This window comes from Lissotriton helveticus, chromosome 6 (genome assembly GCF_964261635.1).
Source record: "Lissotriton helveticus chromosome 6, aLisHel1.1, whole genome shotgun sequence".
In the NCBI taxonomy this organism is placed as follows: domain Eukaryota; kingdom Metazoa; phylum Chordata; class Amphibia; order Caudata; family Salamandridae; genus Lissotriton; species Lissotriton helveticus.
The window spans coordinates 387,559,015-387,573,659 of NC_136067.1; the positions used below are offsets into that span (position 1 = coordinate 387,559,015).

The 14,645-nt window shown below is 44.4% G+C and overlaps 1 protein-coding gene across 3 annotated transcripts in view; it reads left to right on the forward strand.

Annotated features, from left to right (window-relative positions):
* KIDINS220 (kinase D interacting substrate 220) overlaps positions 1-14,645 on the forward strand; it is a 1,022,767-nt gene that overhangs the window by 946,925 nt on the left and 61,197 nt on the right. For all 3 annotated transcript variants that reach the window (XM_078647833.1, XM_078647835.1, XM_078647834.1), the window contains 2 exons: positions 10,089-10,187; positions 10,547-10,780. In XM_078647833.1, coding sequence (XP_078503959.1) covers positions 10,089-10,187; positions 10,547-10,780 — 333 coding nt within the window. The remainder of the gene's footprint in view (positions 1-10,088; positions 10,188-10,546; positions 10,781-14,645) is intronic.

Sequence of the window (14,645 nt, forward strand, 5' to 3'; positions counted from 1 at the left end):
TATTTAGTACAGTACAAGAAGTTATAAAGCAGGTTAAGTTCCCATATTCTGCTTAAGAATCCCGCATTCAAGAAAGCAACTAATGGGAGTGCAGTGTAACAAGGAAATCAAAAGTTTAAGTTGGAATGTTAACGGACTGGGAGACAAGAGCAAAAGAATTGTTCTGTTGAAGTATATTAAGAGACTATCGCCGGACATTGTTCTACTTCAGGAAACACATGTCATAGGCAACACAAGTAAAGCAATGCACAAATGGGGATACTCAATGGTGGCACACAAGGGCTTCACCTCAAGCTCCAGGGGAGTAGGCATTATGCAAAAAAGCCATTCCCTTTCTCGCTCATCTCCTCACACTAGACGACCGGGCCAGATATGTTGGAATCACGGGCTCGTGGGAGGGCAGGCCTATTACCTTCATGTCCGTATACGCGCCTCCTGGGATGCAGGGAACAACGTTCACTGACTTAAGTCCCCTACTCTTGAAATTGCCTGAAGGGCACCTAATACTCTGAGGTGACTTTAACTCAATACTGTCGGGCGTTCTGGATCACTATCCCCCTTGCGCAACCTCACAAGTCGCACCTACATTTTCCAGTTTCTTAGAGGCGATGGGGCTAATAGATGGCTGGAGGACCTACAACCCGGTCAAGATACAGCACACCTTCCAATCAGGGGTGCACAACAGCCTATCCCGCCTTGACTACATACTTGTCCCGGCTTCACAAGCTACTGAGATTCATGAAATCCGCCACTTAGCCAGAGGTATTTCCGACAATTCCCCTTTATGGGTTCATATAGTGCTAGACCATACACAGGTGGGACCGGTTGCCCCGATCAACCCCTGGTACCTCAAAAACCCCAAAATACGGAAAGGCCTAATCAAGACTATTGATGAATACTTTTTGGAGAACCAACCCACAGTTGAGTCACCCCAAATATTATGGAAAGCGTTTAAAACAGTAGTCCGAGGGCAAGCCCTTTCCTTGGTGGCGGGCTCCAACAAAGACAAGATGAAAGAAATCTCCGATACAGAACAAGGTATTTACCGTCTAGAACAGGATATTACATCAGAAGCCACACCTGGCGCCCTCCACTCTCTCCGACTGCGCCAGGATGAATACCGGGTGTTGGTCACTGACCGTGCCAAGTTAATGGGACAGGATAGGCTGGGGCGGATATATGACTGGGGTGACAAGGCTGGAAAATTGCTTGCATGGTTAGACAAGAGGGAGCAAGCCAACAGGCTGGTGCCAGACGTTAAAGGTGTAGATGAGTCCCCTGTAACTGAGCCCCAAGACATAGCTAACCGCTTTGCAGCTCACTTCCAAACTGTGTACAGCTCGGTTGCGCCATACCATGAAGCAGAATTTACCGGGCTTATCAAAGACATCTCTCTCCCGCGGCTATCAGACTCGGACTGCTCATTCATGGACAGTGCACTAACTACTGACGAAATAGCAACAGCTATAAGAACGTTGCACTCCGGGAAAGCTCTGTGCCCAAACGGCATTCCAATTGCTGTACAAACTATGACCAGACAAACTGGCCCCTTATCTTAAATCCATGTTCAAGGATAGCCTTGAGCAGGGCTCACTGCCATATGACCAGAGGATTGCCAGTATAGTCACAATTCATAAGGAAGAGAAACCTACAACGGAGTGCGCCTCCTATCGACCTATATCACTGCTAAATGCGGAACCCAAAATTCTAGCTAAAGTACTAGCCAACAGGCTGATCAAGGTGATAGGTGATCTAGTCCACCCAGATCAGTCAGGGTTCATGCCGAAAAGAAACACTGCTCTCAACCTGCGTAGACTGCACGGAGTCCTGAGCAGAGTACCGACAATACGTGAAGATGCCATTATAGTCTCCTTAGATGCCACTATGGCTTTTGATACACTGGGATGACCTTATCTTTTTGCAGTACTTGTCAGATTGGGATTTGGGCCAAATTTCTGCCGCTGGGTACAAGTGTTATATAGTGCGCTGATGACGCAGATAGTCGTGAATAACAGGAAGTCAGAGCCGAGGAACCCATCAGGGGTGTCCTCTTTCTCCCCTATTGTTTGCCTTGGCCCTTGAACAACTTGCAGCGTGGATCCGTAAAGACGTAATGATCCGCGGTATGTGTTGGTCGGCGGACTGTGAGGACCGAATATCCCTTTACGTGGACGATATACTTCTTTATCGCACGTCCCCTAAGAGATCCCTAGTGGCAGTTTTTGACATACTGAGTGTTTTTGGCAAATATTCTGGGTTTCGCGTCAACTGGCAAAAATCACTACTGTATGTCCTATGGGGTGCTTCCCTGCCGCTACCCCGAAATTGCCCGATTCCAGTAGTCACGGAGGGCTTAAAGTATCTAGGTATATTTATCTCTCTTGATCCCTCAATTCGGTACGCCCGCAATCTGCTCCCCCCAATGCAGTGGCTAAAAAGTGACATAGCGCACTGGAAGTCACTCCCGCTCTCACTTTTGGCAGTTCGGGCTGGACTGTTCCCATGAGGCACAGGGTCAGACTGATTTGCATATAGCCATGTCTGAACTGGGGTGGCAGAGTGGGCTAAAAAACGGTGATGGATTAAACCCAGATCTTTTGACTGGGTGTGAGTGTTTGATTGGTTCAAATGCTCCGTCCATTACCACCCCCTTTTGTACCGCTTTTGGCCGCCATAAGTGTGGCAGGGTATGCTCAGACGTGAGTCTCTTGCTCACTTTGCCACTGGATTCAAGAAAGCCGGGCTGAAGATGGCTGTAATGCCAGAAACCGGTCCTCGGAAGCTTGTTTCCGGTCCAGGGAAGGCATGGCTTGGCAGTTCGGTCTGGACTGTTCCCATGAGGCACAGGGTCAGACTGATTTGCATATATCCATGTCTGAACTGGGGTGGCAGAGTGGGCTGAAGAACGGTGATGGATTAAACCCAGATCTTTTGACTGGGTGTGAGTGTTTGATTGGTTCAGATGCTCCATCCATTACCACCCCCTTTTGTACCGCTGTTGGCCGCCATAAGTGTGGCAGGGTATGCTCAGACGTGAGTCCCTTGCTCACTTTGCCACTGGATTCAAGCAAACCGGGCTGAAGACGGCTGTAATGCCAGAAACCGGTCCTCGGAAGCTTGTTTTCGGTCCAGGGAAGGCATGGCTTCGCAGTTCGGGCTGGACTGTTCCCATGAGGCACAGGGTCAGACTGATTTGCATATAGCCATGTCTGAACTGAGGTGGCAGAGTGGGCTAAAGAACGGTGATGGATTAAACCCAGATCTTTTGACTGGGTGTGAGTGTTTGATTGGTCCAGATGCTCCGTCCATTACCACCCCCTTTTGTACCGCTCACTTTTGGGCAAAGCTGCATTATTCAAAATGATGTTGTTACCCCGCTTCCTGTACGCGCTGCAGAACTCGGCCGTTCTTCTCCCAAACTCGTACTTCCAAGACCTTGAAGGGCTCCTGAGAGACCTCTTGTGGGGAGGGAGACCTCGTATTGCTATACAAAAGTTGACGCTTAGCTGGTATGATGGAAGAATCGGCTTACCTGATATTAAAAAATATTATTGACTACTGGATGGCCACCTGCCTGACAGGGTCATCTCCCTGACATATCGGAAACTCATTAACAATATTGACAGCCCCCTATTGAAACTGCGAGACAAATGGACTGAGGACGGGATAGAATTAGATGATGAAACTTGTCAAGAAGCGGTCTCCTCTCCTAAAACGGTCGCTATCCCAGCGCGACTCAGACTGGTGGAGCTATAACTCCTTCATAGAATTTACGTAACTGGTCCCCAGCTGGTACATATGGGTGGACTGACTGATGGCTCTTGCAGGAGGGGATGCACGCAATTGGGCACTTTCATACATATACTATGGCACTGTGAGCAAATTCAGGAATACTAGTGTAGCATCCACACGGTCATGAGCGCAGTATTGGAGGTGGAAATCAGACGGGAAGTGCCCAGATGTCTTCTTAACATCTGGGAACCTACGACCTCGATACATATAATATGAAATGGGTTACGCTTGGCAGCATGATCGCCAAGAGAAATATTGCCCAGCTCTGGGGAGACCCGCACCCACCTATGGTCGTAGCTTCGTAACGTGATCTTCACTGGTGTATGCTAAGAGAGAAAACAGTCTAGGTGGCCCGGGGTTGCCCCCGCAAATGGTCCAGGGTTTGGGCCCCTTGGAATGCATACAGAGGAGATATATGTACCCCGCCCCACAGTGCTGATGAAGATGATCCCCCATAACCCGTTAATTTCAATGTAATTATACTGCTGTGTTGTACGTACCTTGCTATCATTGTAACCCTCAAGTGATTCTGTGCATTTGTACCATTCATGTTGAAACTGTTTAATAAAAAGATTTATCAAAAAGAAAAAAAAATAAAGCAACTAATGTAGTTATCGCAGTTCGTTAGCCCTCATTATAAGTAGTAACACGCCCCACACTAACCTGTGGACATAACAGCAACATAACATAACATAACAGCAACTGTTCCGGCAATCTTCTCCCGTCTCGTTTCACCGAACAGAGTAATGCTCACATTACGGCGATTTAAACATGTAGCAATGACCCGGAAGTGTTAGCGGGTTCGAGGCCAGGCTGAAAGTGGAAACAAAGAACGGACTGGTATACCTCTAGTAATATGAGCGGCCATAGCGGAATGGTATCCCGCTCTCTATTCAGACATAGTCTGTTTCGAAAGAACTGTCTTATAATTACAGTCCGCCTTTATCAAGTTGCGGGCCAGGACCAGGAATTCCACACATTTTGGGGAGTTCAGAGCCGAAGAAAATGTTATCTGGGCTCTGTGACAATACAATCTGCGGTTAATATCCGTCGCTTCTAGAACTTTCTCTGGGTATGCACTAAATTGTGATGATCGTTTTCTTTGACTTTCACGTGGTTCTCTCTATCTTCTCTTTTCACATATTTTTATAATGTAGACACTCATTCCACAATTAAATTTGTTTTGACAATTACCACTGCACAGTAGTGTGGCTGTGGGGTGTCATGCTATATTCACTGTCTGGTGTCTTCAGACGCAGCTGTTCTCTTGGCTCTGGGTGTCCTTCCTTCTTCCTCTTCGCCTGTCCTTGCGTGACAGTCACTGTATTTACACAATCTTTCTGTTTTAACGCAAGGAGGAATACTGTGGTTATACGATTTCGAACTCATGTGCCAACTATTGTATTTATGCTTACTTTAACAGCCTTGTGGAAGTCACGGTGGTGACGAAACGCGTGTTGGCTGTTTCTCATTCCACTTGACAAAGAATTGGAACTTTGAATACATCACAGAACTCATCCTTTGTGAATCATCAGCATGGCGTTGTCTTAGATCTAAAGACCCATTTATAAAACTGTACATATTAATGATTAGAGTGCAGGGGTTTTTGCTTTGTGTATACTTTGAACAATTCACTGTGTGTCTTGTGTTTATCGATACTCTAGGTAGTGGGGTATCTTACCCTGAGTGGCACCTACTAGACTTTTGGTGTATAAATACACCTATGTGACATACTATCCGAATGTACCTGTATCTGACAAATTTTGCTTTAAAGTGCGACAGTGTAACCACCACTACCTTGTGTGCCCCTTATTCTTTGAAACCCTCTTACCTTACAAACAAACACACAAACTAGGTTTCCGTGCGCCAACACACTTGCTCTGAAGCTGTAAAGAAAGCAGGTTGTCTGACCTGCCTCTCTCTGAACTAGGAGTCAGACAGTAAATCACCTTTCTAATATGTCCTGCATGACGCAGGGCTCACCTTTCTAAAGTCGTTTAGAGCCATTGGAGACTTTGGTGATATACACTGTAGGCCAGTGACGCTGCCAGCATCACAATTTCAGGCATTGCAGGCTGCCTCCCTGCATGATACCTGACGTCATTCAACATCATAAAGCTCACTCTGTCCCATTTGTCACAGGGTAGTATCCCACCCAGTCCCAATTATCACAGAGTGGAATTTGATGAGAGCGTGGTAAGTGAAATTTGGCGCCTTCTCCTCAGTAATGGTATTAGGGTTAAACTTGTATTAGGTATATTGTGCTGAGAAGCCTTGTTACGCCGACAACACAGACCATGACTGTAGGTCACTGGCCCCTTTAGAAGTGTAGAAGCTGTATTGGTTTCCCAGGGAAGTTGATCCAAAAGTCGACCAGGGCTTTTGCTGCCCTGTGAAATTGATCCAGCTATCCTCAGCATTTAGAGGAAGTCGAGCACAAAGGGAGACATATGTGCATATACAGCTAGATGCATCAAGCAAAATACCGTTCGCAAAGGGGCAGATTCTCAGAATCTGCCCCTCTGCGACCGGTGTTTATGCATTTGGGATGCATCATCCCAAATGCATAAATCGCTATTTGCGATTGCATTTAAGGAATCTAAAATTGAGATTCCCTAAATGCAATGCATGAATGTGAAATAGCTAGCGATTTCGCTGATAGGGGTCTCTATTTACCGTGAAATCAAACTTAATGGTAAATAGCGAAAACTGTGAAAAATGCACTAAAGTGCATCTTTCAAAGTTGTATGTTACACACACACATGTCCTTGGGACATGTGTGTGCGCAATACCAGTGTCCAGGTCAATTTAAGGGGTGCAACAGGGTGTCCTTTGGACACCCGTCACCCTTGAAATCGCATTCTCAAATTGCGATTAGCTAATTGCTAATCGCAAATTGAGATATCCTCCCCCATTCATTCCTATGGGCCTCTTGGCCCATAGGAATCAATTAGATGTCATTCCTTATTTGCGAATCGCACTCTGCGAGTCGCAGATAAGGAATATTTAGGAATTGCTAATATTGTAGCAAATCCTACATGCATCTGATTTTGCGAGTCCCTAAATGCGAATCCTTAAACTTCGCAATTAAGGACTCACAAAATCAAACGTTGATGCATCTAGCAGATAGTGTCCTGGTTTGTGAAATACCAGAAAAATGTAAAAAAAAACATTAAATGCTATGAGTATGCATAGCTAGAATATGACGCGCATACTTGGTACTTACTAAGGTCCTGATTTATTTAAAATGATCTGCACAGTGGTTGATTTTGAACATTGTTAGATGCTGTAGCATGCTTGATGTTTGTGGTTAGATAATTCTGGTGCTCTAGCTCTGGTATATAGCATTAAAACAGACATTAAAAGGGTCCCCGTCTGGCCCTTTATTCATGCTCTTAATATTACTGTCAACAACACTGATTGATTACCGAACAATGAATGTAAAAACGTTAAGTTAATGCACGTCAGCGATTTAGTTCCTGTTTCTATTTCATGTGTTTTACTTAATCTTGTATGCCCCAAGAGTGCTAGCTATTCCCATCATGTTGTGTTTTTTTATTTTTATGGGGCATACTTTGAATGCAATTACGCCAGGAGTGTAAGACTGGCCGTTATTGAGAGCTCTGCCGCTCAGGCTCAAGGCACTGCAAGGTTCTCACAGTGCCTGTCAGTGAGTTTGCCTCTCTGCAGTTCTCTTCCAGGTGTAATTGAAATTCTGTGTAATATGTGTGAAGTGGTTACGCAGTTGTAAAAATACTGACAAGGCAAAAGTAAAAGAAAAGAAAGTGCTTACATGTGAGTGAGTGCATTGTATGTTTGGGGACGGTGAAGTGAATGAGATACGAGGAAGTACATTCAGGAGAGAGTGAAAAGAGGGTGCTGAAAAGGGCCACTGCCTCTAAACAGGTGTGGGGAGGGGGGGCAGGTTAAGAAAAACAAATGTACCTTCGCCGCCGCTGCACGCCTCTCCTCTGTCTGCTTGCAGCACCGGAAGCACCCAGGCTTCCGGACTCTCCCAGCCAATCATGATGCTGCCTGAGCAGCGTCGTGATTGGTCTGAGCGGCCTGTTTGACCGCTCAGGCAGTGACTGGGGAGGCTTGGCATGTTCTTCACGGGGCTGTGCAACACAGCCTAATGGAGAACATTCCAAGTGCGCTTGACGGTTTGGCCCGCCCTAGGGCCGGTCAAGCCGTCATGCGTAGGTATGGGGGGAGTGCAAGCCACTCCGCTTCCTCTGTGGCGAGCCAGCCCCGTCACGCCCGAACTGGCTGGAGCAAAGAAAAATAAAATGATGATAACGTCTTGTGATAATCATTTTATATTTATTTTGCACTGCTCAAGGAGCAGTTGGGCGATACTCCTCCGCCTAAGCAGAGTAGCCGCCACTGGATAGAGAAGAGGTTTAAGACTTGCAGATGGCTGAGGTGGAGAGAAAATAGGCATATATATCTAACATAAACTGCACATAACTGAAGACCTATAGTCCTTCCACAGGTGTCAATAATATTTAATTCACAGTCTCACACTTTCAGAAGTGAAACATTTTCAATATTAATTATTTACAGCAAAATTGTTGTTACTCATTATCTTAAACAGCTAACAACCATTGACAAAGCCAATAGTCCTAGCATGTTTTAGGTGTTAAACCAGTTGTTTTATATCTGAATGCAGTAACAGAAAGCTAAGAGAGATACCAAAATACCAGCCAGATGACACCCTATAGGAATTACAAACTATAGAAATCACAGAAATGTAATGAACATATTTAAGCCACACCCCTTTTAGAGACTGCCACTTTTTAATCCCGCTTAAAGCACTGTCTTCACATATTTCCGTCTGACTGATTGGAGCCAGCAGCTGTGGTGCTTCCCCAAGTTAGAGTATTTTCTTCCAATGTCGATGCCAAATGCAGTGCAAGACACTGGGCAAGGATACACTCTAAACAGGGCTCGAGTCGGGGTACCACGCAGGTGGACGGCGTCCCCCACTTATGTTACCGGGAGCTTGAGAACTATAAACTACAACTGAGTGCAAGCCACCTTTAGTGACATCACTTCCTGTTGTGACGTCCGCGTCCCCCCACTTCTTGTTTTTAGGACTTGTGCCCTGACTTTAAAGGGCTTGAAGATGTCCCACTACAGTTTTTGCACTACAGTAACTGATAGACATATTAATGCAGTAAGATAAGGGACAGTTTTAATGTTTTTAAATATTTCATGACTACACATTCACAATTGCTTTGTAATCCTTCTTGCTTTCTCATAAACCGCCATATGTATCATCAAACTATTTTGCATTTGCTAAATAGCGAATTTTAAGGAATCGCTATTTAGGAAATGCAAAATGGTATGTATGTACAAAATCGCTTTTCAATAGCGATTCCTTAGCATTCCTAATTTGCGATTAGCAATTTGCTAATCGCAAATTACCCATTCATTTCCATGGGCCAGGAGGCCCATAGGAATGAAAGTGCAATTTGCATTAGCAATTAGCTAATCGCAAATTAGGAATTTTTTCAAGGGTGCAGGGGTGTCTCAAGAACACCCTGCTGCACCCCTGAAAAAGACATTTGGGGGCATATGGCGCACATACATGCCCTAAGGGCGTGTATGGGCGTCATATGGCACCTGTGTTTTTTTGTAAAAAAGCTTTTTGAAAAGAATTCGCAAATTACCACCAACTAGAAGTTGGTGGTAATTTGAGAATCCTCAATGGCATTTTTTGCATATTTTTTGTTTGATACATTGCATTTAAGGAATCGCAAAATTTGCAATTCCTTAAGTGCAATCGCAAAATAAGGAATAGCAAATTTTGCTATTCCTTATTTTGCATCAAACTTGTTTGATACATACCATTTGTCTAATTAGCATTCGCAAAGGCCGAAATTCGCAGAATTTCGGCCTTTGCGAATGCTAATTAGCTTGATACATATGGCCCTAAATTATTAAAATGTGCTTTAAAATGCACCATTTGCCAATCTTTGTTGAAATGAAACCCCACGTTTATCCATCGATCTTGCTCGCTTACTATATGTCATAACCAACTTTTACGGCCTACCACTTTCAAATGTCACCAGTGTCACCAGCTGCCACTGCAAAAGAAACCTATTTTATGTTTTTCAGGTGATTTACTGTAAATATTAAAAAACTGATGGTGGCACTGTCAAAGTTTATTTTTTTTAAAGTACTAGATTTAAAAATACAAAATGCAAAGTTGTCAGACAGAAAAAACTTATACAACTGTCTGGTCACATCATAGCTCCGTTGAATTTTTGAACTATGTTTATTTATTTTAGGCAAACATAAATGGCCGCGTTTTAGTTCAATGCAACACTGATGAGCTAAAGAAGGAGTTAAGCATGAATTTTGGAGACTGGCACCTTTTCAGGAGTGCGGTAAGTTACATTGTTGTTGTTTTCATTCTCATTAAGGAGCATATTCATCGTTCTGCCTGCTCTCTTCCGGCAGAGCAGAACAATTTTTCAAACGAACAGGACGGGTGGGCACTAAATGAGAAAATAACGGATTAATACATTAATACAAGATAAAGCGTAAGCATTTTAATCAGCCTTAATTGTTCAGCAGGTAAACCCTCTAAGTAAACGCTTTATGTTTAAATATGATCAAAAAGTATTGTTCATATCCCATTTCTAGCTTTAAAGAATAATTAGCCACATTTTAACGTGTATTTTTCAAAGGATCCTTTTAATACTAATCTAGTAATGACACGAGTGCTCTTTTGCTTTAAATGTAGCTGCTCGAGATGAGGAGCATGGAGACTCCAGGGGTTCCTGAAGAGACAAGAGCTGCTAGTGACCATGTTAGAACTGCTGCTGCTCACCCCGAAGTTGCTCGTCGGTCTGCTGCAGGCAGTGAATTGCCGCACACTGACCTTTCTGGCCAAGCTTATGATCTCAGCTTCAGCTTTGAAGATTTGAATGCTATTGGTCTTGAGGAAGTACCACGCCACAGTAATATAAGCTGGCAGGTAGGTCAAACCTGGTTATTTTTTGTTTAATTAAAAGTGCACAAACACTAAATGATACCAGTTTATATACTGTTTCTTTGTGTTCTTTGTGTTGCAAAAAAATGCATGAATGTGTAAAGCTGTCAGGTGAACTTGTTAGACATCATAAAATCATGTGTCAGGAAAGATTTCACAGAAAGAAAAAATTTACATAGTGCTAATTATGAACAATCTAAAATAAATGCAATTTCAAAAGAGAAAACTAATTTTTAATGGTCAGTTTTGCTTTCAACATAACTAAACACAAATTTACTCCTTTAAAGTCTATTTTGAACGTCTGTTTGAAATGAAAACCGACTGAAAGGTAATAGCTAGGGAATTACCTCCAAAGAAAGAAATCGGACTTATTTAAGGCAAGTTAATTTACCATCCTCCAATGTGTTACATTGTCTGTTAACCTCAGTACTTCTGTTGTGCCTGTTGTGAATGTGCACTTGAATAAATCCTACTTTCTACAGTTATTTTTCCTCTCCTTTGCTTTCATTTTGTCAAACCATTTAGAATTCTTGCTACATGGACATGGCCATGGGAGATGGTTCTAGAAAGAACACCTTGAGGATTGAATTGCCCTAGTTTTCAAGAAATTCTCTTTGAGAGAATGAAAGAGAAAGGAAATACCGCTTGGAAAGAGCTCTAGACCTCTGCATGCTCACTCTTGGAATCTTAAGTCCAATCATGCACAATGTGTTGGAAAGGTGCACAAAGGTATCAGCCCTGATTATTAACGTGGTGGGTGTCTGAATAGTTTCAGCGCTCCGGCCATCATCTCCTTGTCTTTGCTTTGTTCGCCCTAAGTTGGCAGGGTATGCCCAGACGTGGTTCCCTTGCTCACTTTGCCACAGGTTTCAAGCTAGCTGGGCTGATAAGGGGTGTTACCTAGAAACCGTTCCCAGGATGCTTGTTTCCGGTCCAGGGAAGACCGGGTTTGGCAGCTCGGGCTGGACTGTTCCCATGAGGCACAGGGTCAAGACTGATTTGCATATAGCTGAGTCTGAACTGGGTTGGTGAAGTGAGCTTAAGAACGATGATAGATTCAACCCAGACCTGTGACTGGGGGTGAGTGTCTGAAAAGTTTCAGCGCTCTGTCTATCATCTCCTTGTGTTTAATGAGTATTAATGTGGACTTAACCTTTAGTACCTTCAAAAACGTCAGTATCAAATTCGGGGTCAAATTTGACAATTAGAATCTGGTCCCGGCCCAGTTAAAGGACAAGGGTACCAGTCCCTACCATGGACCATGCTGATACCCTGTAGAAAACAACACAGGGTTCTGGCTATTTCCAGTAAGGCTAAGCCGAATATACCAAAGAAACAAAACAAGGGCCAGTACTGAACAATCTTTTAAATATACTACAATGGTCACCTTATGAATCAAACATAACGGTCCATATTACGTACATACCCTGTAAGCAGTGCTTAATTTGCTGTCGGCCTGCCGGCACTTATTTGTCGGGACCAGAAGTTATTTTTCCTATTTCCTATTCCCATTTCCTATTCCCATTTCTTGAGAGCAAGGGAAGGAAATACACATAAAAGGGGAAAGAAGGAGGAAGAGAAAGATGGAACAAAACGTCACAAAGGCAGAAAGAAGGAACATGAAAGTAACATAAAGGGGCTGGGACTGTATGGTAGTGGATTAAAGAGGCATGAGATGAATTCCAGACAATGCAGACTTGGTATTCGGTGCACTGACATTTGATAGCACTGGCTGCAGGCTTCTGAGCAGAGCTTTGGGCACTGAAACTCATTCTTTTACAAATTAAACATTGCATGTCAGACATTCACTAAAGTCATTCAGAAGGCTGGTGGCTCAAAGTATTACTTAAACTTTCAAAGGCAGAGTTCCATCCCAGGTACCTAGGCAAATGTATTAACTGAGATCTTTCAACAAGATCCTATCTCTTTTGAAACACTGTTGTTGTTCATCAAGGACCTCACTCTCTCATAGCCACCTGGTGTACGTCATACACCAGGTGGCCTTCTGGTCAGTCGACCTATGGCTAGGTGACAGACAGGCCCCTGGTGATCTTGATTTGCTGACAGGGGCATACTACTGAATGTCTGATGTCCAGGTATCGACAAATAAAGTAATTCCTAATGGCTTTCAGACAAGCCCTCTGGATAGAGTGTCAAAACATAGTGTTGCCTTTGGAAAGATAATGCTCTCTTCAGCTAGTTTAAACTTAAGATCCTTGAACAGTGTGCCTTCTGGCAGGTTCACCTGTGCTTTATGGGATATGACCAGAGAGATATTTCTGGCTGTCCCAAAAGACATCAGAGATTCTCTGGCTCAAACAATACATGATGTTCAAGATGCGGCAATGTATGCCTTGCATGCTAGGTTGGACACCACAGACTTTGTTGACGAAGATATGGTCACCAGTGGTGTGCTTAGAAGGCATACGTGTATGGGATTAACCTGGTTTTCAAAAGATGTCCTAGTGTCCTTGATGGGTATCCCCTTTAATGGCTCCTGAATGTTTGGAGAGAAAGCTGATTCTGTGCTAGAATGATTTAAGGGCAGTCAATCTACTGCAGGATCCTTAAGCCTAGCAGTTCCACCAACAGTACAGAAAATGTAAGGGCTAGCCCAGGGGCCTAACACAGTGTTAGACTTATCAACCTGTGCAGTAACAGCAAACCCAGTCCTTGAGCAGGTGCCGGATTTGAAGAAAGGAGGGGGGTTACTATTCACCCTACCTTCTCATATCAAAGATGGTCAGAGGCCTCAGGCATATACTGAAGATCAGCCCACTGAATGCCTTTTTGAGGAAAGACAAATTCGAAACACACACCCTGTCTCAGATTCTTTATGCTCTGGACCCTCAAGATTGAATGGTTTCCCTGCACTTGCAGGATGCATATTTCATATACCCGTTCTACAGTCCCTCAGGCTTTCTGTGGTTCAAGGTGGGGTCAGAGCAATATCAATTTGCCATATTCATATTCAGCCTTACCTCAGCTGTTCACAAAAGGGATGGTGGTGGTCGCTGCCCATCTTTGGAGGTCTGGGGTGCATGTGTTCCCGTACCTTGATGACTGGCTGCTCAAGTTAGGTCCAGTCAGTCTTGGGTCACCTTCAAATGACATTATGGGGTTTTCCAAAGTCTCACCTCAGCCTCACAGGGAGGATTTCTCTAATTAGGGCTGTCCTAGACTCATTGACATTCAAGGCCTTTCCATCTCCGCAGCAAGCTCTAGACATTCAAGATATGATCCTGAGGTGTCTGACCCAATCCTGGTTCTCATGGAGAATGGCTCTGAAGCTTCTTGGACTCCCCCAGCCTTGTGCATCCTTCTCATCCAAATGCAAGACTGGGCCCTGTAGTGGAACCTCAGGTTTCAGCGGGTCCAGCACAAGGGCTGCATTTCCGACTCCATCCAGATCTCAGAAAAGACTGCTCAGGCTCTTCTGCAATGGCAGGCAAGCAACAGTCTGACCTAGGACAGACCACTACCGCCACTGAGAGGTCATGTTGTGGCTGATGCTTCATTGCTTGGTTGTAGTGGTTATCTAGGGGAGGTGGAGATTAGGGGGGGCCTCTAGTCTCTATCTGAGAGTCAGCTTCATATCAGTTTTCTGGTACTTCAGGCAATCCATCTGGCCCTAAAAGCCTTCCTGCGAGGGAAGGCTGGTGCAGATCCTCTCAGGCAACACAAACGCCATGTGGTGCTGCAACAAGCAGGGCTTAGTGAGGTCCTGGGTCCTATTCCATGAGGCCTTGCGTCCGTGGATATGGCTGGGCTAGCAGAACATCTTTCAGGTAGTCAACTATCTAGCAGGATCTTTGAATGCTAGAGCAGATGAGCTGAGCATACAGTTGGC